This window comes from Ahaetulla prasina, chromosome 2 (assembly GCF_028640845.1).
Source record: "Ahaetulla prasina isolate Xishuangbanna chromosome 2, ASM2864084v1, whole genome shotgun sequence".
Taxonomy (NCBI): domain Eukaryota; kingdom Metazoa; phylum Chordata; class Lepidosauria; order Squamata; family Colubridae; genus Ahaetulla; species Ahaetulla prasina.
Window position 1 is genome coordinate 163,791,695 of NC_080540.1, and position 25,588 is coordinate 163,817,282.

Here is a 25,588-nt window from a genome sequence, read left to right on the forward strand (position 1 = left end):
ACCTTCTGAAAGTATGGGTGTCCTGGTTTCTACCCTGAAGTTCTCAGATTTGGCGATAACAGCCATAAAAGCTTTTGCAGGAGCTCAGTTGAACAGATCAACAAGTTTGCAATTTGCCAGCTTTCCAAGCTAAATAAGTTGCCCATTTTCCTTGCTGGGAGAGTCGCAAATTGGCAAATAAGAGCTGAGACTAAAGGAAGAAAGCTTCCCCCACACCCTAAATGTTGCTCTCCTTTCTCGAAGGGAGACAATTCTCAGGATCACACTGGGCCTGCCTGTGGCTGTACCCCTAAAGAAAGAGTTCACCCCAAAATAAATGCAGGATAGACATCTGTTGGGCCGGAAAAGTAGAAAAGGCAGTAATTTATTGCAACAGACCAAGCCCAGGGCTTTATGCTATAGGTAAGTCCTCAACTTGCGACTGCAATTGAGCCCCAAATTTTTGTTGCTGAGTGAGACAGTTGTTAAGTGAGTTTTACCCCATTTTGCAACCTTCCTAGCCACAGTTATTAAGCGAATCGCTGCACTTGTTAAGTTAGCAACACGGTTGTAAAGTGAATCTGGCTTCCCCATTGATTTTGCTTGTCAGAAAGTCGCAAAAGCTGATCACATGACCCTGGGTGGACACGGCAACCATCATAAATATGAGCCAGTTGCCAAGCATCCGAATTTTGATCACACGATCCTGGGGGATGCTGCAAGGGTTGTGTGGAAAATGGTCATAGGTCACAGTTTTCAATGGTGATGTAATTTCGGATGGTCACTAAGCAAATGGTTGTAATTCGTGGACTACCTGAATTGAATGCTCCTCTGTTCCTTTCCCCACTTTGGACTTTGGGCCCTGAGCGTGGAGGAAGGAAGTCCATAGTAGTTTATTAGGATTGATCCCAGCCTGAAATCATGGCTTCCCCAGTCCCTGACAGACAGGAAGACAGACCGAGTGCAGGCATAAATGAGCCTTATCATTTCTTTTATTGTTATCAAGGAGCAAGGAAGGGAGGGAGAAAAGGTGCTATGTGGGTTGAAGCAGACAGTCCTTGGTGTCAGCAAGAAAGAGAGGGTGAGAGTCTAGCATGGTCGGACAAACGGTGGACAAGGGTCAAGACTCAGAGAAGCGGAGGGCATCTGCGGATGGAGGGGGCAGGGGGTTGCCCTGTGGGTCATGCCAGTCGGGGGAAGGTGGGTTCTGTTCCCCTCCCATGCCGGTGTCTCTATTGCTCGGAACTTCAGTCACAGTTTGGAGAGAGGCAGGGAAGAATAGCAGGGACACAACATGGAAGGACGTCTCCCTCCCTCCCTTCTTCCCCAGGCTACGAGGGTTTTGTTTTGAGCTGGACCGCCTTCTTCTTCCGCTTGACAAAATGGGAATCGGCCAATGGCAATGTCTGCTTCTGCGTCTACAAGTTTGCAAAAGAAAGAAACAACCCTGACCCTTTGATTGTTCTTCCAAACAATCCAAGTGCCCACGCTTCTACGGCACACACCCTACAGCGTAGGCCGTCCCTCGAGAGGCACCGACTGGGGTGCGCGCCAAGAAATTTACAAGCATCTGGATTTTTTTATTTTTCGTGCTGTGGGGTGGGGCTGGCTTGGAGATTGGGGCTGCTTAATCCCCAGGAAAAGAACAACCTGGCCTCCTGGCTAACATCCCCATTCAGTCGGGGAGAGGTGGGGACCCAACTCTGTAGAAATGTAGCAAAAGGAAGGCGAGGGAAGGGGAGAGGTCACATTACCATGGCAACGGCACAGATAACCAAAAGGATGGTCTACAGGCAGAAAGGAGATGCCAGCCACTCGCCCCCCCCAAATCCCCCCCTCCCCCGATGCTCTCGCTCTCTTAGCCAATGTGCCATTTCCAGGCCAGCTGATGTGGGTCGCGTTTTTCTTCGCTCAGAGGACAGAAAGTTCTGCAGGTTGGGAAAACATGGCCGAACAAGGGCTGGGTCTGTCTGTCTGTTGCTGCTGCTCAGCGCAAGAGGAACTGGAGGAAATTGGAAAAATGGGGCACAGTACTTGCTCTGCCAGTCTCTTATTGAGGTGCCGTGGTGAGGAGCCCAAGGGGAGCCCCATTGCATGGAAGCGCAGTAAGGAGAGGGGCCAGCACAGGTGAGGGGGAGAAGGGGGGTGCTGACAGGGAGGGACCTTAGGGGATATGTACATGGAGGTGCTGGCCAGCATTATTGCAGTAGGGACTCTTTCAGGAGGCCCTGTCTTCTGTCCCGCACACACATATACACCCCCCACTTCTCAGTGCAAGTGGACAATGGCTTGTATGAGTAAGGGGGGCAACAGCCCCCTTAGCTCTGGGATGAAGGAGATTGCTTGCTGATCAGTCCCTGAGGTACCAGAACTGCCTCCCTTGCCAACGCGCCACAGAGTCCTGGGGAGGCACTTCCACTCCCCAACCTTTCGTACCTCGGAAGATGAGACCGACATGCACACGCACGCACAGGCACACCCCAAGGCGCAGGCCCCCACCCAGCCCCCTGCGGGAGCCCAGCACTTGTGCAGATTTGGCTGGGGTTCCGAGAGGGTGGAGAGCAGGCGCGCCGATGTGCGGGGTTGCAGAAGGGTGGGCTTCTCCCCTTTCTCTTCTCAGAAAAATAATTCCATTTCCTGTCACAAAGAAAAAGGACGGGGAGGAAGAGTAAAATGCTCCCTTCAATGGGCCTGGGCGCCTTGTGAGATATTGCCGGGACTGGTTGCTAGTTGCCGGGGGGAGGGCGGTGTGGTTCTGGTGGAGCCAGGAGTCCCGGGATTGTGGCAGGCAGGTGAGTGGAAGGGCAGCATCAGTATGGTGAGAAGAGGATGGGTCCATGTGCAGTTCGGATGGGCCCTGGAGCTGGGCGCAGGAGTGGGTGTGTCAGAGGTGGGCCCTGCAGCAGGGATGGCGTTGCTGGCCGCAGCGTCAGGGGTGTGGAAGCGGCTGCTGCTAAGGCAGCTGCTACAGCCAGGGGATTTGGTAGCAATCCAGCCGCCAGGGACTTGGGAAGCTCCTTGGAAAAAGCCAGGGAGCCCTGCGGAAACAAAGAGAGAAAGAAAAAGAGAGAGATTCAGTTTGGTTACATTGATTAAGCTATTCTGGCCTATTAAAGAAACAATACCACAGCCCAGTGGTGAAATGTAAAATTTGTTACTATCGGTTCTGTGGGCGTGGCTTGGTCGGGGAGTAATGTGACTGGGTGGGCATGGCCAACTTTTTTATTTTTTTTTACTTTTAAAAGCATTTTTTCTACAGCCTCTTCGGCCAAAGAAAAAATGCTTTTGAAAGGCTCCTCTGACGATCCCAGCTGAGTTGCCTGATCATCAGAGGCTTTTATTTTCTTTTAAAAGCATTTTTTTTTGCCTTTAAAAGAAAAAAAAGCCTCTGATGATCAGGCAACTCAGCTGGGATTGTCAGAAGCTTTTAAAAGCATTTTTTACACCCACTTCGGCTGAAGAGGTTGTAAAAATGCTTTTAAAAGGCTCTGACAATCCCAGCTGAGTTGCCTGATCGTCAGAGGCTTTTATTTTCTTTTAAAAGCATTTTTTTGCCTTAAAAGAAAAGAAGCCTCTCATGATCAGGCAACTCAGCTGGGATCATCAGAACCTTTTAAAAGCATTTTTAACAACCTCTTCGGCTGAAGAGGTTGTAGAAAAAATGCTTTTAAAAGCCTCTGATGATCCCAGCTGAGCCGCGCGATCATCAGAGGCTTTTTTTTTTACTTTTAAAAGCATTTTTTTGGCCGAAGAAAAAATGCTTTTAAAAGTAAAAAAACCAAACCCTCTGATGATCATGCGGCTCAGCTGGGCATGAGCGGGGGGTGGGTGGGAGGTGGCAGGGATTTTTGCTACCAGTTCTCCGAACCACCTGCCATCGCTACCGGATCAGGTGATCTGGTCCTAACTGGGAGCATTTCATCCCTGCCACAGCCTGTATTGGAAAATGCCCGTTATGTACTCACTGGCAGTTCTGCCATGCCACGCTGCTTCTTGTGCCGACTCAACAAAGGGTTAGGCTTCCCAGCAACTCCATCCCGGTGCCGCCGGCTGGAAATATGCTAAAAAACCAAAGAGGAAGAAAGAGATACCAAGTTAATTAGCAAGTAAAGAAACCTAATTCCTTGACCAAATGTTGCCTCTTACCATGCCAATCCAGCCATGTATGAAAGGCTGATGAACTATCATCAGATAGACCAGACAGGAAACACAATCATCATTGTCTTTTAATGACCCCATAATCCCTTGCATGTTGGAGTTTGGGCAACTGAATGGAGCTGAGTGTTTACTGGCCGGATGTCCTTTCTGTCGCCAATGCGGCGTTATATTCAGCAGATATATTCTCTTCGTGCCCAGAGAGAAATAGCTGCCTCTATCTAGGATCGAACTCACAGCCTACTGAATGTGAGGCGAGAACTCCACCTGTAAGCCACCACATCCACTCAAGACAGGAAACACAATGGCCAGTTAAATTAATTTTACTTTACTATAAAGCTACATTAGTAGAATTTTGCATGTGTGAAAGCTCAACTCTCTCGCCATCTCTTTTACAGCCTGAGAACTTAAGAAGTGTCCCTTCTGAGCTTTTTGCTCCACCCACTAAGCAATTGTGGGCTATGCTGCCTCTTATCCGACTGATACCTATGCAGCATCTGTTTACTCGTCTCCCAAGGTCTTTCTCACATATCTTTACATGAACTCAGATTCCAAGATGTTCATTAGAAATCCTTTTGGTGGTAAAATTTGTAGTTTTAAAGCTTCTTTGAGGATGGATTTATGAGAGAGGCCATGCATAGGAGCACATGCATACCTTATTACGGACCTCCCCTACCCCCAATTGCAGCCCATAGTCCCTATGCAGGACTAGCTCATGAGTGCAGACATGGCCTCAATCAAGTAATTCCAGGAGGTACTCCCATCTTCCACACTGCACTGAAGAGCAATCTAGGTCAATCTACATTTAATAAGCAGGTCCTGAGCAAGAACATCACAGTAACCTCATGATTAGAGTTAATGAATGCCTATTCAATTACTGATCTTGAGATTCAAAATTGGAAGCTATGAACTTTGATACGAGACCTCCTATCTTCTGAATCCCAGGCATGTGAGGGATGACGACCAATATACAGTAAGCAGTTCTCAACTTACGACTACTATTGAGTGACCATTCGAAGTTATAACAGCACTAAAAGAAAGTGACTTAGGACCACTTTTCCACACTTTGCAGCATCCCGCATGGTCCCATGATCAGAATTCGGATGCTTGGCAACTGGCTCATATTTAGGTCTTCCGTGGTCATGTGATCAGCTTTTGTGAACTTCTGTGACAAGCAAAATCAATGGGGAAACCACTTAACAACCATGTTAACTTAACAGAAGCTGTGTTAACTTAACAGAAACCACTTAAGAACCGTGTTGCTAGCTTAACAACTGCAGTGACTGACTTAACAACTGTAGCAAGAAGGGTCGTAAAACCAGGCAAAAGTCACTGAACAACTGTCTTGCTTACCAACGGAAATTTTGGGTTCCATTGGGATCGTAAGTCACGGATTAACTGCATTTAGTAGGGAGAGAAATATGCTTTGTGTACTTATGCTCAGAGACACTGCCTCCTTTCACATGGTACTTCTTTTTTAAAAAATAAATAAACTGAGCCTTAATTAAAAATAAGAAAAGATTTTTAGGGTTGAAGTTTTACTATTAATTTAAAACATCCCTGTTGAGTTCCACCAACTGTTCTTCCTTAGAAAGAGGAAATTCTCTTCTGGTAAGATATATCAGCAAGGTGTCATGACTGCATTTCACACCTGTTTGAGCTGGATCTCCGAGTTAACTTTGACATTGCAGATTTCACAGTGGAAGGTTCTCTCCTGAGCACTGGGGTCTTGGTTGCCTGGTTCCCCTCCAGTTGTGGGACTAAGACGTGGATATGCTTTGATAGGCCCCAGTCCGCTGCGCGCTTCCAGGATAGTCTTGTGCTTTGTACCTAGGAGAGTACAACACAATACTGAAACTACAAATACTCAAGAGAAATGTCCCCCAATCATTCCTTGTGGCACTTTCTCTTGTACGCTTCCTCCCAAGGGAACGCTGTTTGCAAAACTGGTAGAGACAGTCTAGTCCTCTATGAATATATACTTTATCTACAGTTCTTTTTCTTTTTAATCTTAGGAGTTACAGGAATGTAGTCTATAAGTCAGTCTGTCTTGTTGACAAACTTAGAAAGGACACAGAATAGACTTTTCTGCAGTGACTTTTTTTTGTTTTGTAATAGAACCGATTCTTTAAACTAGAAAAACCAGTCAGGTTTCCCTCCTGTAGTAATCTCTATCTTCAGATAAATGGCTTTTTTTTACATTACAACTTATTTGGCTATCAAATCAGCACATTTTATAGAAATACTAAAGTTCCCTTTTTATATTGTTACGTGACAGTTCTATTTTTATATGCATTTAAGTACTGCTTTTACTTTATCAGTATGTCTCTTTGTATATACATGTGCATGCACTTTTTAGCAGACCTATAGAAATGATTTTCTTCCTATCTAATTGAGAGATGCACGGACTATGCCAACTGGGGATGAAAAAAGTATTCCCGCTTTTGGTTGATTTTTTAACAAGTTTCATTGGTACATATTGGTAAGCAATGCTTTTCTTAGCTTGAAGATAAATATTATCATTAACTTGCTGCTAGTGATGTATAAATGCAAACATGAAAGGGTTTACAAGAAAAGAGAGAAAACGAGAGGTGAAGTCTACAGTATGATTCTAGCTCTCTGTTTAACTATTGCTATCCTAATTTTGCAAAACCTCCTTTTCTTCACAACTGGAAATTGTCTCAAAGAAAGTGAGGACTGTCTCTCAAATCATACTCCAATAGTTGCTTTTCCTACAGTTGTCTCAGTATTATGTTATAATTTAGGAAGGAGACAAGAGCAAGGGCAAATTGAGATGACCAAATCTGTGCCTCAACTGTGCCACTGTAGACTTTGAGCGTGGATCAATAATAGGGCATATAAAACACAAATGCCAAACAGGATAATGTGATCATAATAGGGTGCAGACATTGACTGCATTGAGAAATTTCAAGAAAAACTTTAATATATTAAAACAGAGGGTTAATATTACAATCTCAACGGCAAGAAGAGGCTTATGTTTTATTAGTGCCTCACTGCCTGGAATCTGTTTATTCAAGGTAGCAAACAGACTTGGAATATCCAAACTGAAAAGCCATAAAGTGGTTCCCATAGGAAATGAAAAGAAAAACAATAGGAGTTAATTCAACCTTATTCTAATCAGAAGCAACAACAAACTCTAAGCCCTAGAAAAGGACCTTAAAGGAAGTGTATTTATCACATAAGATACAAAAATTTGCACTTTTGAGTCCGTATACTAAAACATTTTTCCTCTGTATGCTGCAAATCCCATTGAATCCTGTTTGAAACTATTGCTTTCTAAAACATTGTACATATGCCAAAAGATCATGACTTTAACAGAATAACAGAGTTAGAAAGGGACCTTGGAGGTCTTCTAATCCAACCATCTGCTTAGGCAGGAAACCTTGTATCATTTCAAAAAAAATGGTTGTCCAATCTCTTCTTAAAAACCTCTGGTGTTGGAGCATCCAGAACTTCTGCAGGCAAGCAGTTCCACTGATTAATTGTTCTCACTGTTAGGAAATTTCTCCTTAGTTCTAGGTTGGTTCTCTCCTTAATTAGTTTCCATCCATTGCTTCTTCTCCTGCCTTTGCTTTGGAGAACCCCTTTTCTTTGTGGCAGCCCCTAGGTGTAAGGATGTAAGGACTTTGGAAGTAAGAATATCTCCCCAAGTTCATTAGCCTCTATTATGAGATTCATTGCTTATCTAAGATGATACCCTTGTGGGGGTTTTGGGGGGGAGGGGATTGGGAACATCCAATTAAGTATTGACATCCTTCAAATGCTAAATTCTGCACCCAGAATATTGATTTCTGTGTTTGTACAATGTGCCTATAGACATACATGTCCTGTCCCTCAATTCACCTGCTAAGTATTATAAAGAGGGAACAGAGACACAAGTAATTCACTGCTCCAGCGACTATCTTTTAAAAGCACCGTTCTTCGCACTAAAGAGCCTTATTCTTGCACATAGAAAATCTCACTTCCTATCCTTGATATTTCTATTTAAAAAGGCCAGGCAGGAGGAAAAGATTTCTGCCATGTATCTCAGAGTTCCTGCCAACCACAGCAAACAATTTAGGGCTAACTAGTCTGAGCTGTGGGGGGTGGGGGGGATAGTTTCCTATGATTGTATAATGCAGGAGTGGGCAATTGTGGCTCCTTTATGATCTGTGGACTTCAACTCCCAGAATTCCTGGACCAGCCTCACTGGCTCAGATATTTTGGGAGTTGAATTTCACAAGTTATAAAGGGGCCATAGCTGCCAACCCCTGGTATAATGTATCAATGAATGCTGTGGAGACAGGAAGTTGCTGGTTCAAATCTCACTAAAAAACAGAAGTTTATTCTTTCCTGCATGCTCATTGCCTACCCTTAAACCGAAATTTGCTAGTTGTTGAGGGTAGGAGGCCTTTCCCATATATATAAACAAACAATAATTAAGAATACTAAACCCGGACTGCAGAAATCCAAATAACTTATTCACTGGCAGCAACGGGTGAAAGGAATGATATGACTATCTTAAAGAATGTTGGAGAGACACTATAGGGCAGTAGTCCCCAAATATTATGATAGAAATGAGATCTTAACCATGTTTTATTCCTCATTCTGTTGGGTGCTTAGGATCATTGTCCACTCTTATTCTAATATTCTTTTCCCTTGTCATCAATTCTCAATGAATTAGTTTTCCAGCAAATGATTTGAAGCAACAGAATATTTTACAAGAATATTTTTAATAAAGTGGAGACATGGCTTTCTCCCAGCACACATCTCTTCATACATTAGATATATATTAATAAAGAGGCATGCACCAAAAAGTGTATACTGACCAAAGTATGAGAGACATATCTGGACTTTTTTTTTTGTTTCAAGCCAGTCCTGCTTGCAAACTGCAATGGGAAGATGCTTCCTTTTCCCTAACCCATAGCTGAAGACACCTAACTTTCATGTTCATCTGTTCAAACATTTAAATGATGTTTTTTCTTTTCTCTCAACAGAAGACTTGCAGTAAACTATGAATCTGGGGTGCTTCAGCAGAGATTGGGGTGACTGATTGCTGGGCTGGGATCTGTCCAGTTCTCCTTGACTGTTTTGGGCTGTGGTGCAGGCAATCCCTCCTTCTTCTGATGAGACTATTTTGCTCCATGGCCACTTTGATCTGGCATTGCTTTGGTGCACAGAGCCACTCAGGCATTACATAGACTTATCCGATCCCCTCCGAGATAAATAAATGCTTTGACAGGTAGTTTGTGCAGCAAAGCAGTAGGGACCGTAGTGGCAGAGGCCATGAACTAGTACCTGTCAATAGCTTCCAGGCAGCCATTGTTAAGCAAAGCAAGACTCTTATTCTAATATTCTTCTCCCTTGTCACCAATTCTTAGTGACTTAGCTTTTCAGCCAAGGATTTGAAGCAACAGAATATTTTACTGTGATATTTTTAATAAAGTGGAGACATGGTTTTCTCTTTCTTGTTTCTGTGTAAGCAAGAGAGAGACTTGGGGGTGGGGGGAGAGAATGGCGAGCATACATAAAAGAGCAAGAGGAAGAAATCAAAAATTGTGAGAGACAGAGAAGCGCTAGCAATCAAGTAAGAGGCAGTGAAGTGAGCGTGGCAAACAGGAGGACAGTCAAAGCAATTCTAAAGCAGGCAGGCCATGGAGCAGACTGGGTAATGCAGCGGGTGCTAAAGAACAGATGGCAATGGTAGAAGCAATGGAGGGGGGGGGGGGAAGAGAAAGATGAAGGAGAGTGGAGGAAGAGAGACAGGAGATCGAGAGCAAGCAAGAGGGCAAGCGCAGAACAAACAAGCAAGGAAAAGAGACAACTGTGAGCAAAAGAGATCAAGAGAGCATGGCAGGGGGGATGAGTGAGAGAGCGAGAGATGCTGATGGAGGGAGGAGGTGACAGAAAGGAATGGGCAGTGGAGTAAGCAGAAGAAAGTAAGAAGATGAACAAAGGAGAAGGATGAGCGAGCAAGAGAACTTCGAAGAGTGAGTAGGCTAGGTGGGTCAGCCAGAGAGATCATCAGCAGGTTGAACTGGGGTCTCTAGGACAAGCAAGAGAAGCAGAAAAACCCACCCCCCTGCAAATCAGAACCTGATGGATGGCTAAACCCCTGAGATTAAACCGTTATTCCTAATCTCAGCAACATTAAGAGGTGTCGATTTCAATTCCCAGAATCTCCCAGCCTACACCTCTTAACATTGATGGGATTGAGATACTCTGGCCTATCTCACTTCCACCCCATTTTATGTTAAGGAGAGTGATTAGTGGATGCTTTCCCATTGGCAGGAAACCCACCAATCACTTTCCTTAGCTTGTCCCACGCCAAATTGTCAGGACGGAGCGGGGGATACTTGCTTGACTCGTTCCTAAGCCAAAACAGAATTCATCTGTCAGGGCAAAGCAAGTGATGCCAGCATACTGTTGTGTGGTTCATGGACCAGAAGGAAGCTTGTTAAACTGGCCAGCTGGATGTGTTCTGTGACACGGGTCTCCAACCTTGGCAACTTTAAGACTTATGGACTTCAACTCCCAGAATTCCGAATTCTGGGAGTTGCAGTCCACAAGTCTTAAAGGCGCTAAGGTTGGAGACCCCTGTTCTGTGAGGCAATTGCTCTGCAGTTCCGACCCCTGGGCCCCTGTTTCTTGAGAAACTTCTCCTCTCTTCAGTTGCAGCTCCACAGCTCTATAACTAGGCCTGCATGAGGTTGGTAAAGATGAACCAGTGGTGGGGAAAAGATGCAGCTGGAAGGAGAACCGTTGAGTTTTATCCATGCTGATCTCCATCAGGCCTGCAATTTGGATGGAAAGCAGGCCTGCAATTTGGATGGAAAGCAGAAGAGCTAGAGAGGGCTTGAGCTGCCGAGGCTGTGAGCTCACTATGTGGGGAATGTCTGTCTTGTTGCCAAGGCATGCTCTGCAACCACACCCAGAGCTCTTGCAACAGGGCCAAAGGTGCAAAGGATTGGGGGAAAAGGGAGATATAAATCTTAATTGGATACACCCAGGGGCAAGGTATGTCAAAAAACAAGGGACCTAACCATGGAGTTGCTACCCCTCCTGTCAGGTCTCATGGGTCTTCCACAGTTATCAAAGACAACCCATTCAACAGGTCACCTCTTCACCTCACTTCAGCTCCTCCATAGAGGAAGGTGCACGTGTTGGATTTTGTTGTGATGCCTCTGGATCGCTCCTAGCATCTCTACAGATGCAGTTAGGCTGGGAAGGGAATGTGTGTGTCAGCAGTGGGTTTCACATTATGTTTCTATTGGTTCTCCTCACACACGCATGCTCACATGCGCCCGGCCTCAAAAACCTGCCAAAATAGGATGGTATAGAGCTGGGGCGCGGGCGAACCCACACGTGAATACCACCTCTGGTGTGTGTGTTTGTGTGATCTTCACTGGCAGAATTTAGGCAAGAAAAGAATTGCAATAATGGTAAGCAGAGAATCAGGAGGAGTCTGGTATCACCTTTTCTGGCTCACAGGTTTTGAAAAAGATTCAACTGAAGAAATGAACAGTAGTTCACAAAAGCTTATGCCTTTTAATACCAAGTTGTTAGTCAGAAAAGGAGCTAGAAGGTGTTTCTGATGTTTTGCCACCATCGGCTAATATGGCTCTCCTACAATGAAGAACAGAATGGAAGCACCAGGCTGTTTGTAGCAATGAAATACAAAGCGCTCTTCCCTTCCTCATTTTCTGTTCAGAGGAATGGTGCCAATGATTTTTGAGGGGTGCAAAACCACTTGTGACATCAGAAGGACCACGAATGGGACTGGAAAGCCCCCCTCAAACCCATGCGTTAAGCAGAGGCAGCAGAGCAGCAATGGAAGGAAGATCAATTAGCAATAGCACTTAGACTTATATTCCGCTTCACGGTGTTTTACAGCCCTCTAAGCGGTTGACAGAGTCAGCCTAATGCCCCCAACGATCCTCATTTTACCCACCTCAGAAGGATGGAAAGCTGAGTCAACCTTGAGCCGGTGAGAATCGAACTGCTGGCAGGCGGTAGAATTAACCTGCAGTACTGCTTTCTAACCACTGCCCCACCATGCCTTAGTTAAGTAAGTCAAAACAAACTGATCCCAGCCACTATAGCAATGCAGTGTATCAGGCCTGGAAGCCATCTTTTGCACTGGGCCTTCAGGCCTGCCACATTTAGTGCTGTGGGAAACTGGGAGGGAGGATTGTATGGAGCAGGGGTGATATATAGTAATAATAACATTACTTTCTCAGAGTGTCAAGAACATCTTGCCCTGCACCTGGAGGGGTGTGACTGGGAGGCATCTCCAGTTGGGACAGTGCATTGATTGGGCCATGTGATGGACATGTGGGTGCTGGGCAGGGACTTGGACTTTCTTTTGGGTGGGGAAAATCTGGAAGCTTTCCGATTCGGGTTTTCCCATATGTGCCAATATGACATCTCTAATAAAATGGAACTTTGAGGACCTTCAAGCCTCAGAGTCTTATTTCATTGGGGGTGTTACTTGGAACCCTGACATAGTGGAGCCAGATCTGAGCTTTTCTACTACAGCCATTAGGAAATAAACTTTGCCCTCGCTTCACTTCAAGGCCTGTTTTTCTTTAATTCTGGTTTGGACTTGTGGAAGAAATCAAATAAAACGCAGCTCCATTTTCAGAGCATTTACAAGGTCTTTGGGGTCTAATCAGTTAGTACTATGGCTGTGAAGTTATGCTCAAGAGCATGTGAAATTAATATCTATAAAACTTGAGAACTCAAAAGTGAGTCTGGAAAATAGGGTTTCTTGCCTTATCTCTCTGGATCTGTAAGAAGTAGAATTTGGAGGGAAAGCTCTGCAGATTTGCCCAGACTTCATCATATGGACAGATAACAGAATTCTGTTGTCTTGAAAGATTGAGGTAGAAAAATTAAGATTTGGTCTTTCTTTTAGGTGTGGAGTATAATATGCCACCTCTACACTTAAGACTTTGCACCAGTCTAAAGTCAACTGCACATAAAATCCCACCTTATGAGTCTGTTCCACAGCTAAGCTGCTTTATTAATAATAATAATAATAATAATAATAATAATAATAATAATAATAATAATAATAATAATAATAATAATAATAATAATAATAGAGTTGGAAGGGACCTTGGAGGTCTTCTAGTCCAACCCCTTGCCCAGGCAGGAAACCCTACATCCCTTCAGACAGATGGTTATCCAACATTTTCTTAAAAATTTCCAGTGTTGGAGCATTCACAACTTCTGCAGGCAAGTTGTTCCACTGATTAATTGTTCTAACAGTCAGGACATTTCTCCTTAGTTCTAAGTTGCTTCTCTCCTTGATTAGTTTCCACCCGTTGCTTTTTGTTCTACCCTCAAGTGCTTTGGAGAATAGCTTGACTCCCTCTTCTTTGTGGCAACCCCTGAGATATTGGAACACTGCTATCATGTCTCTCCTAGTCCTTCTTTTCATTAAACTAGGCATACCCAGTTTCTTACAACCGTACTTCATATGTTTTAGCCTCCAGTCCCCTAATTATCTTTGTTGCTCTTCTCTGCACTCTTTCTAGAGTCTCAACATCTTTTTTACATCGTGGTGACCAAAACTGAATGCAATATTCCAAGTGTGGCCTTACCAAGGCATTATAAAGTGGTATTAACACTTCATGCGATTTCTGATTTGATCCCATTCGATCCATCATCAGATTGAAGTCATGCTCCGTTAAAATTGATTTTATTTAAAAATATATAAAATAAAAATGTTGAAACCTTGAAGATCTTGTGGGGAAGCCATGTTTTCCAACTCCCTTGGTTCAAATTGGTGTTTCTTCCCTCCCAATTAAGATCCAACTCTACTTTCCAGCACATTCTTTAGATACAGCAGAGAATATAATAATCTCCACAATGGAAGAATGGATGGAAAAAGTTAGCAGAGATGGCCAAGTTAACTTTTTAAATTAAAGAATAGAATGTATATAGTTCTGTTACTACATGGAAAATGCTTGTGGATTTTGTGCTCAAGACAGAAAAAAACCCATGAAATTTTAATTGGGCAAGTTTGTTGTCAAAGAAATCAATGGTATATATTAAATATGGAAAAGTAAAAAAGTTGAAGCTGTATTTTATTATTTTTATTCTACCATGCTGACAAAAGTTAGGAATTCAGTGGTTTTTTCCCCTTCTTTTTCCCCCTTATCTCACAGTTCTCATTCACCTCCTTTTCCCTCCCCCATTTCCCTATTATCTTTGTTTTCATTTGTATTTCATATTATGGTAATTTCAATAAAATTACACACACACATATATATAAATAAGCAGAGGAGTAGAGCCGGGAAGTAATTTGACAACCCAGCACCAGAAAATGGATCAGGGCTGGGACTCTGAATGCCATTCTTTGCATTCCTGTATTGGGCAGGTGGGAAGGGGGGTACCCACAGAATCTCATCACTCAGCAGCAGGGAAAACAATTACTAGTTGGTTTTAAATTGCCTTAAGAAGTTAGTTAGTGGGAATGCCAAAGCATGGCTCTGGTTATACGTATCTGGAACAACTAATTCCTGAATTAGTTTAATTTTAACTGTTACATGCCATCACACAAACTTCTCTTGTAAACATGTGCCTAGAAGGCTGGAGGGGTGAACTCATGGTTCTTCTGTTCTGGAAAGCACTGTCTGCACAGAAATATTGCTGAACTAACAGCCACAGGACGAGGGGCTATTTGGTTTGACCTACCTCCTCAACAGTCCCTCTCACCAAAACGTACCTCTCAAAACTCTCCACAAATACCTTTGTTATGCGCCTCAAGCTGAGACAGCGAGTTCACGGCCACTTTGCAGAGGGCGCAATAAAGCAGCTTCTTGGCCTTCTCTTCATCAGGCTTGGGACTGCTGTTACTATGGGGTGCTGCCCCTGAAGCGGCTGGGGTTGCAGAGGCGGCCGAGATTTCTCCCAACTTGGTCCCCCAGGCTGGCCCACTCTTGGAACTCTGGCTTGGCTCTGGGCAAGCGGCCAGGTGGGGTGCTATTGCTGCTGCTGGAGAACCCAGGCAGGGCTGTTTCTCTGGCGAGGAAGGAGCTGGCACGGGGGGCACTGTCACTGATGCTCCTATGCCGTTCAGTTGCTCAGCTGTGTAAGAAAATCAAGAAGGGAAAGAAAAAGAAGGCATCAGGAATGGGGCAGAAGCAGAGAAGCCACACACAAACTTGACCAGAGGGTATAATTAGGAAACCAAACGTTGCAGAGGAGTTAATTATAGCCAAAGCTCGCTACAACCTCAGTATTTCTTTTCAATTCCAGGCTTAAGCAAAGTACTAGCGTGGCAATAATAGATAACCACCGCACAGTGCGCTCATCTATCTTTCCCAGACCAAATACCGTTAGGCATCCGGCAAACCCAGATCTGGGGTTCAGAGTGCCTCTCAATTTAAAAATTAATCACCAGGCCAATGATGACAAACCTATGACATGTGGTGTCCAGGTAACACACCAAGTCTCTGGACCAGAGGTGGGTTTCAGCAGGTTCTGACCAGTTCTGGGGAACTGGTAGCGGAAATTTTGAGTATTCTGGAGAACCGGTAGTAACAATTCTGACTGGCCCTGCCCCCATCTATTCTCTGCCTCCCGAGTCCCAGCTGATCAGGAGGGAATGGGGATTTTGCAGTATCCTTCCCCTGCCACGCCCACCAAGCCATACCCACAGAACTGGTAGTAAAAATTTTTGAAACCCACCACTGCTCTGGACCCTCTGGAAGTCACACGAGAGGGCCCTGCTCTTGCACAGCCTCTGGAGCCTCCAAAGAATGAGATATGCTTTGTTTGGGAAACTGCAAGGCCACCCAAGAGCATTCTCCCGAAGTTTCCAAATTTTGTGTGACACGGAGCTGCCTCGGATAGGCATGTTTTTCTGAGAGAACCACCCGAAAAATATTTACAATTATGTAACCTTATTTATTTATTTATTTATTTTATTGAATTTAGATGTTGCCCATTTCACTATCCAAAGGGGCTCTTTGTTATGAATTGTTTCTCTTTTGTCTATGTGTGTGTGTGTGTGTGTGTGTGTGTGTGTGTGTGTGAGAGAGAGAGAGAGAGAGAGAGAGAGAGAGAGGGAGAGAAATGCCAGCAGAATCAAATTAGGCATTTTCTGAATTTCTGACATGCTGAGCCCAAATGGTTCGCCAACATTGCACCAGGCTCAAGGTGCCCTGTAGCCTTGAACCAGCAATCGCCAATTAATTGCATATCAGATGTGCTGGGCATCCAGAATTTCAAGACAAATAAACCTGTTTTCTAAAAGTATTAGCCAACCTTTTTAAAAAAATAACATACATCAAAGAGAAACAACATTTGACAGTATAGACTATCAGTTTATAGTCACATGCTCAGAAACTATAACTTCAGCGTGCATATAAACAGATTATCACAGACATTCAGTACCTTATGCTGTCATCTAGGGCTTGGATTATCAAAGCATATTTATTTCTGGAAATTATAATTTGTTGAAATCTAGCTGCTGCTCCTGTCAGTGCTTTGACATAAAGGCTATAGGCATTCAGTTTTGCATTCTATTTTATCCCCACAGAATAGGCAGCCTTGAAGTAATGAGGAAGGCAGGCCTTTGTAAACTCTGGGTCCTATGCTTAAGATGTCAAGAATGAAGCATCAAATACATCATTTGGCATATTTTAAATCTGAGCCCTGACATTTAAAATAGGTTCTGTGGTTTAAAATTAAATCCCATTTTTAAATTAAATCTTGCCTTTGGGGCAAGATTATGGAGCCCTTCTCTTTTATGAAAAGAAAACAAGCAAGGCTGAGATACAGCCTACTAATATGCTGTTGTTATTACAAGAATCATACCCAGGAGACCTCTCTGTTCTACAGTCAGAAGAAATACATGTACACTGCACATGCATTAGCTTAGCAAAATTAATTCCACTGTCAAGACTGTGCGGCATTAAAATATTTGTTTGTTAAACAGGCATAAATGCAAAGGCTTAGATCATGAATTGCAGAAACTTCAAAAGTTCCCTATTTTTTTAAAAAAGGGGGGGAAAACCCCTATATTTAATCCATTCTTTCTTCCCCTCCAACTCAATCCCTGTCAAAATAGCTAAGCAAATAAATAAAATGGGACTGAATCGGGTATGCTTTAAAAGCCACAATTCTTACCAATCGATATTCGCTTACCATAATTTTAATCAGTTAACGTTTTGGTTCGTTAGTCTATTGATTAACTGGATTAAATTTTATCATGCCCTCTGGAGTGAGGCAGCACAATGTATGATCCCTGGGAAATTCTTCCCAGACTTTTCAGTATTCTTAAAAGGATTTTGCTGCATCAAAGGAGAGAAAGGTACTTTGGAGGGCAAGTTTCTCAAGTCGGCAAGTTGTGCAGATATTTTGAATGTCAACCTTCAACGGCCAACTGAATTTATAAGTGAATTGATAAGTTATAAAAGGGTTTCAGTCATATCTGCACAAGTTAAGGTGAAGTACGGGGAACAATTTTCAGATATGTACACTGGATCTTTATAACATCAAAGCTGCACCAAGGATCACCAAGAATTTTTCAAAGCTAACTAAAAAGAAAAAAGCAAATACTAGTTTACCCGAGAGGAAGATGTCCCTGATATTAAGATGGCATGCCCACCAAGGCAGATGGACAATAAAAGCTTGCCATCCAGAGTCCTTAGGAGTCAGGGTGCCTCAAATAGTGCAAATGTATTAATTCATTTTAAAAAAGCTTGATTGCTTACATTACCATGTTTCATCTCTTTCCCATTGAAAAAGTACATCATTCTTCCTAAGTTACTTTTTCAGTTAAATACAGCAGTAATTTATCTTTCTTTCTCAAGGAACCTATACTAAATGCAAGTACTTAACAGGCATTATAGAGGACCATCCTTATAAAGTAAGATGTAATTGTTAAGCCAAGCTTGTTACACTCTACAAATGTCTTGGCAAGCAGGAAACAGAGAAGTCAACTAATCCATTGTTAGATTTACAAAAGGGCTATTCATATGATGCAGGTGCAGATGTCAGTTGTATGTGACCTACAGAAGGTCAAAGATTTGGGGCAGGCAGACCCACAGAATATAACCCTGTGTTCTTCTAGCTCAGGAGTGGGCAATCCTCTGGTGACCAGGGGAACTGAAGGGCCGCAAAGGATAAGGCAATAATAAGTTTTTAAGAAGAGATTGGACAACCATTTGTCTGAAATGGTATAGGGTTTCCTGCTTAAGCAGGGAGTTGGAGTAGAAGACCACCAAAGTATCTTCCCAGTCTGTTATTCTGTCCTGTCCTGTCCTGTCCTGTCCTGTCCTGTCCTGTCCTGTCCTATCCTATCCTATCCTATCCTATCCTAGGATTTAGACTATTTCTTCCCTTTGTTTGTGGGGAATCAGGGTGGAAGAACGCCATGTTTAAAAAGCCATATTATTCTGTTACCAGGCTACCATTGAAACGTTCATGCAATTTTTGCCCACTAAATTATAGGCAACTGTCCCCCATTTTCACAGTAGTGATCATCTATGACATCAAAGCTGCACCAAGGATCACCAAGAATTTTCAAATCTTGAATTGGCCAGATGAACTAATTGATTCTGCAAAAGCTCACGTCCGTTCGCTTCTTTTATGAAAAGAAAACAAGCAAGGCTGAGATACAGCCTACTAATATGCTGTTGTTATTACAAGAATCATACCCAGGAGACCTCTCTGTTCTACAGTCAGAAGAAATACATGTACACTGCACATGCATTAGCTTAGCAAAATTAATTCCACTGTCAAGACTGTGCGGCATTAAAATATTTGTTTGTTAAACAGGCATAAATGCAAAGGCTTAGATCATGAATTGCAGAAACTTCAAAAGTTCCCTATTTTTTTAAAAAAGGGGGAAAAAACCCCTATATTTAATCCATTCTTTCTTCCCCTCCAACTCAATCCCTGTCAAAATAGCTAAGCAAATAAATAAAATGGGACTGAATCGGGTATGCTTTAAAAGCCACAATTCTTACCAATCGATATTCGCTTACCATAATTTTAATCAGTTAACGTTTTGGTTCGTTAGTCTATTGATTAACTGGATTAAATTTTATCATGCCCTCTGGAGTGAGGCAGCACAATGTATGATCCCTGGGAAATTCTTCCCAGACTTTTCAGTATTCTTAAAAGGATTTTGCTGCATCAAAGGAGAGAAAGGTACTTTGGAGGGCAAGTTTCTCAAGTCGGCAAGTTGTGCAGATATTTTGAATGTCAACCTTCAACGGCCAACTGAATTTATAAGTGAATTGATAAGTTATAAAAGGGTTTCAGTCATATCTGCACAAGTTAAGGTGAAGTACGGGGAACAATTTTCAGATATGTATGCTGGATCTTTATAACATCAAAGCTGCACCAAGGATCACCAAGAATTTTTCAAAGCTAACTAAAAAGAAAAAAGCAAATACTAGTTTACCCGAGAGGAAGATGTCCCTGATATTAAGATGGCATGCCCACCAAGGCAGATGGACAATAAAAGCTTGCCATCCAGAGTCCTTAGGAGTCAGGGTGCCTCAAATAGTGCAAATGTATTAATTCATTTTAAAAAAGCTTGATTGCTTACATTACCATGTTTCATCTCTTTCCCATTGAAAAAGTACATCATTCTTCCTAAGTTACTTTTTCAGTTAAATACAGCAGTAATTTATCTTTCTTTCTCAAGGAACCTATACTAAATGCAAGTACTTAACAGGCATTATAGAGGACCATCCTTATAAAGTAAGATGTAATTGTTAAGCCAAGCTTGTTACACTCTACAAATGTCTTGGCAAGCAGGAAACAGAGAAGTCAACTAACCCATTGTTAGATTTACAAAAGGGCTATTCATATGATGCAGGTGCAGATGTCAGTTGTATGTGACCTACAGAAGGTCAAAGATTTGGGGCAGGCAGGCCCACAGAATATAACCCTGTCTTCTAGCTCAGGAGTGGGCAATCCTCTGGTGACCAGGGGAACTGAAGGGCCGCAATGGATAAGGCAATAATAAGTTTTTAAGAAGAGATTGGAAACCATTTGTCTGAAATGGTATAGGGTTTCCTGCTTAAGCAGGGAGTTGAAGACCACCAAAGTATCTTCCCAGTCTGTTATTCTGTCCTGTCCTGTCCTGTCCTGTCCTATCCTATCCTATCCTATCCTATCCTATCCTATCCTATCCTATCCTATCCTATCCTAGCATTTGGACTATTTCTTCCCTTTGTTTGTGGGGAATCAGGGTGGAAGAACGCCATGTTTAAAAAGCTATATTATTCTGTTACCAGGCTACCATTGAAACGTTCATGCAATTTTTGCCCACTAAATTATAGGCAACTGTCCCCCATTTTCACAGTAGTGATCATCTATGACCTGGAAGAGGTCACACGTTGACCACCCTATTTTGAACTGGAAAGAATTAATAAAGGATTCAGGACAATCTTGATAGTGAATGTAAGTATTGTCAGTTGGGAGACTCTGAATGGTGTTGCTCAAAGTGTGAACTGGGCAGCCCAAGAGATAGGTAGGCCAACTTGATAGAGTGGATATGTGTGTGTGTGTGGGGGGGTGTCTTTGCTTTTGTTCTGACCTAGGCTTCCTTAGAAATTAAACAGCACAAACTTAGTCCTGGCAAACCTCTTTAACTCATGGCTGTAAATTACTTTCATTTACAGTCCACAAGACTTGATAAACAGTCTTTCAGAGGAAGATTATCAACACCCACCTATCTCACGTGGAATGCTGCCAAAGAGCTAATTTACAGATACAGGGCAAGGCCAAACTTGGCACAGAGTCACAAATAGAATTTTCAAATCTTGAATTGGCCAGATGAACTAATTGATTCCTGCAAAAGCTCACGTCCCGTTCGCTTCTCTTTTATGTCTTATGGGAGGAGCCAATCATCTCCAAACCTTACTCCAAAGTCGACCCTGTTTCCTTAATTGTTCCTGTCTCCAGGCACAGGAACCAATCATCTCCAAGCCTTACTCCAAAGTCAAACCTGTTTCCTTAATTGTTCCTGTCTCCTGGCAGCTCTACACATGCGCACATTGGGAACAGGCTCACGCTGTTCTTCTGCCTCGCTGATGTCAGACTCCAAAGACTCAGGAGGCAGCAAAGAACTACCAGATGGCCTTGGCCCCCTTTCTGCCTCCGAGTTATCGTCCGGGCCTTCCCCAGACTCCAGGACTGGCCCACGTTTCTCCCCAACCTCCTCACTGTCTGAATCTGCTACCAGCTCTACTGGCTGCTGGTGGGCCACAACAGCTTTACCTGAGCATATGACATTTAGGCAAGGAGAATCTTCTTGCAGTATAGCACTCTGGAAATAGCTACCTCCTGCCGTAGGAAGAAGGCGGCTGTGTGGGCAAGGACAGGGACAAGGTCAAGTGAACTGGAGATCTGAAGCCTTCACTGTTCAGCTGACTTCGGCAGAGCGAGCATATGTCAACCCTTATAGGCCATCACTCTGCTAAACAAATAATTCCATCAACACTGTCAGACTATTTACTGACTCTGCACTACTATTAATCGTTTCATAGTTCCCATCACCAATCTCTTTCCACTTATGACTGTATGACTATAACTTTTTGCTGCCAATCCTTATGATTTATATTGATATATTGACCATCAATTGTGTTGTAAATGTCGTACCTTGATGAATGTATCTTTTCTTTTATGTACACTGAGAGCATATGCACCAAGACAAATTCTTTGTGTGTCCAATCAGACTTGGCCAATAAAATTCTATTCTATTCTATAATTGTGCTTGGAGTTCTTTCCTACCCCTTTGTCGCCAAACAAGCTATTTGGATGGAGAGCAGGCAATGACGATAATAATTAATCATCATCTCTTGTGCTCTAAACAGGTCCAAAAGTTTGTATGGTGCGCCTGTTTTCTATCATTTCTTCCTCAGCATGTCACATCCCAGGCATGGACCACACCTACCATGCCCTACCCCAGTTTCAAACCAGAGGTTCCAATTGACTCACGTCAGCTTCTAGAGGACAGAACAAACAGTTGTCTTTTCCATGCTTTTCTGATATTTTTTTAAAAAATGGAAATTGATCTGCTTGATTCCATGCTTTACTATATGAATATAGTATAGAATATACTATGTGAAATTCTTCAGAAAGAGGGATTGCCTTAATGGACTATGGCCATTTGATCTGGCAACCATTTTCTTCTTCATCAAGGCTCAAGGAGCACATGATTCCTGTATTACTAATATAGAATAGCACCTGATGAATGGTGAGGGGAAAGACAACAGACTACCCATAAATTTTTAATTAATCTAATTTTTAATCTGTCATATTTATAATTGTTTGAATATGTCTATATTGTTTGTATATTTATATATTTGATCTTATTGTAAGCCCCTCAGAGTCGCTTTGAACTGTGAGATGGTCCGCAATTAAATTTGATAATAATAACAACAATAGCTGCTCACACAACTATTCACAGCCATTAAGAGCTTTTGGCCAGGAGTGTAGCCCCAGGCTCTAACTCCACCTAATATTCTGATCATGCTGTTGGGCAAAAAATATTTTTGCTACCAGAAAAGCATCAACTTATTAAAAATGTTAAAAAAGCATCAACCTAAGCCGTATACTGTATTTTTCAGAGTATAAGATGCACTCCCCCCTCCTAAAAAGGGGTGAAAATTTAGGTGCATGTTATACACCAAATGTAGCCCCACCCACCCACTGGCTTCCACCCTTTGGCCTCTGCCTCCCAGCAGTTTACCTCCTTGCAGCAAGCAGCAAGAAGAAACAGCCCATTTCAGCTTCAGCCCAGCCTAATTAGCACAAGTTGATTGGACAAGCCTCCCGACTCTCAGCTGTTTTGCTCTCAGCTGTTTTGCACGAGAACTCTGCTGCTTGTTGCAAGGAGGTAAATTGCTGGGAGCAGATTTTTTTTTTCTTGTGCTAATCAAGCTATGCTGAAAACCAAAATGAAAGTAAAGCAGGCTGTTTGCTGTTTGCTCTAAGGAGGCAAAATTGCTGGGAGGCAGAGGCCGATTTTTTTTTCTTCTTTTCCTCACCAAAAAAGGTAGGTGCGTCTTATAGTCCGGAGCGTCTTATACTCCGAAAAATAAGGTAGTTATATTAGAGTTGTAGGGAGGTATGCGTATTATTGACTACTCATCTTGTGTACCATTTTTTCCACACACAACAAGGTAACGTATCGTAAGTTGAAGTCAAATCCCAGTGAGTTCATGTATATGCCTATGCTATTTTTTTTTGCCAATATCCCTTTTTCTACGATCAATTTATGGACTGACTGATTGATTTATACCTTGCCTGATTATTCACAAAGAACTCAAGGCATGAACATATCCAATGCCCCTTCCTCCTCTTATTTTCCCCCACAACAACCCTGTAAGGTGAGTTGGGCTGAGAGAGAATCATCGGCCCAAAGTCACCCGGCTGGTTTTCATGGCTAAGGCGGGAACAGAATCCATATTCTCCTGCTTCCTAGGCAGGTGCCTTAATCACTACACCAAACTGGCCCTCATTATTCTGTTGGGAATGACATGCTGCCATTAAGTTATGTTGGGAATGAGAACACGGGAAGGTTCAAAATTTACATTATTGATCTTTTCATCTTTGAGAATGCTTGTCTTTTATTCCACCCATTTGTACCTACTATTCCTCCATTTGTTTTCCCCTGATGAAAATTGTTTTTCTCCTTGCTCAGAATCAAGTGATCAGGGAAACATGATGACATCATAGCCAAATTTAGCTATGCGATGATGATGATGATGCTGAGAATAATCAAACCAACTGTGCCCAAGGACAATATTTCCTGCTCGAGTTACTTGTGATCTCAGCCAGCGGGCTCACTAATTTCATGCTGAACCATCAAACATTTTCACCTCCTTTTACAAAAGCTCATTTCTTGCCGCTTAAAGCATTTATATAAAGCAAATCTCTGTGCTTCTTGGCTTAGTCCCAATTAAAGAGCACATTTTTTATCCTGAGCAGCTGCACGGTTAATTCGACCAACAAATCCCTGCAAGGTTACAAACTGCAATTGACCCTTTGTCTGGGATTATGCAGCAAATAATCAGCATTAGGCCAGTTGCTTTGATCTAAGGCTGGACCTTCAGTACAGGCGCAATCTCTTTTCAACTCCTTCCTGGAGAGTGTATCGTGTACCACTCATCCAAACACCTACAGTTCCCATCGTTCTCTATGCGAAGAGAAACCTCCTTAATCCAGTTCCCCCCACTCCTTGTGTTGTAGTTGTGTTGTAGTCCTTACTACATTCCATCCCTTTCCCATAAATTTAGTCTATAAATAAATCGGAGGTGATTACTCCTTCCACATGATACGCTGAAGCTGTGTTGGTTGTCGTTATTATAGTGATAGCTAACCTTTTTGCCACCGCGTGCCAAAAGCGTGGGGAGTGTGGGGTGGGGGCGTGTTGTGCGCATGTGTGCCCACACCCATAATTTAATGCTCTCTGTCCCCATTAATGCTTGCGCCCCTGCACTCCCCCTGCTTTTGGTACACGATGGCATGGTGGGCCCGTTTTTTGCCCTCCCCAGGCTCTAGAGCCTTTCTAGGAACCTGGGGTGTGTGTGAAAATGGCCTTCCCCACCACTCTGGAGGTCCTCCAGAGGCTGGGAGCAATTCGTTTCCCAAATTCCGGTGGGCTCGGAAGGCCCAAAAATCAGCTGGCTGGCACACACATGCTGGAGCTGAGCTAGGGCAACACTCGCCGTGCCATCTGTGGCACGTGTGCCATAGGTTCACCATCACGGTTATATATGCTTTATTTAGAATGTTTGCATTGAGTGAGACACAGTTCACAGACTGTTGAATGTGCAATCATGCTAATATTTTTTGGCATTTCCTGATGAGGATCTTCTAATACAGTGGTTCTCAACCTTTATAGTGCTAGGACCCCTTTCATACAATTCCCCATGATGTGGCGACCCCTTTAATACAATTCCCCACGATGTGGCGACCCCAACCATAAAATTATTTTTGTTTTGAATTTATCGCGCCTGAAGCCGTATTGACTAGCGATCTGAACTGCTTGCGATTGCCTTGAGGACGGAGGCATTAAAGCGGAGACTCCTCCCCTATTAAGTTTATCGCGCCTGAAGCCAGATTAGGCTAGCGATTGGGAGTGATTGCAGCTGGCTTGAGAGGGAGACATCAGAGCAAAGATTTCTCTCTTTTTTAATTCATCGCACCTGAAGCTGAATTCGGCTAGCGATTTGAAGAGCCTGCAGCTGGCTTGTGGAATCAACCATTGGAGCGCGATTCTTCGACTCGCAAGTATACTTCCCATATTTCCGATGGTCTTAGGCGACCCCTGGCAAATCGTCATTCGACTCCCAACGGGGTCGCGACCCACAGGTTGAGAACCGCTGTTCTAATACAAACCAACTGTGCCCAAGGACAATATTTCCTGCTCGAGTTACTTGTGATCTCAGCCAGCGGGCTCACTAATTTCATG

General features: G+C 43.2%; 1 protein-coding gene across 8 annotated transcripts in view; it reads right to left on the reverse strand.

Annotated features, from left to right (window-relative positions):
- Nucleotides 1-941: 941 nt before the first annotated feature.
- ZNF385A (zinc finger protein 385A) overlaps nt 942-25,588 on the reverse strand; it is a 199,671-nt gene continuing 175,024 nt past the window's right edge. For all 8 annotated transcript variants that reach the window (XM_058173821.1, XM_058173820.1, XM_058173822.1 and 5 more), the window contains 4 exons: nt 14,893-15,231; nt 5,786-5,964; nt 3,945-4,040; nt 942-3,017 (listed from right to left, as the gene is read on the reverse strand). In XM_058173821.1, the coding sequence (XP_058029804.1) occupies nt 2,790-3,017; nt 3,945-4,040; nt 5,786-5,964; nt 14,893-15,231 (842 nt within the window). In that variant the 3' untranslated portion in view covers nt 942-2,789. The remainder of the gene's footprint in view (nt 3,018-3,944; nt 4,041-5,785; nt 5,965-14,892; nt 15,232-25,588) is intronic.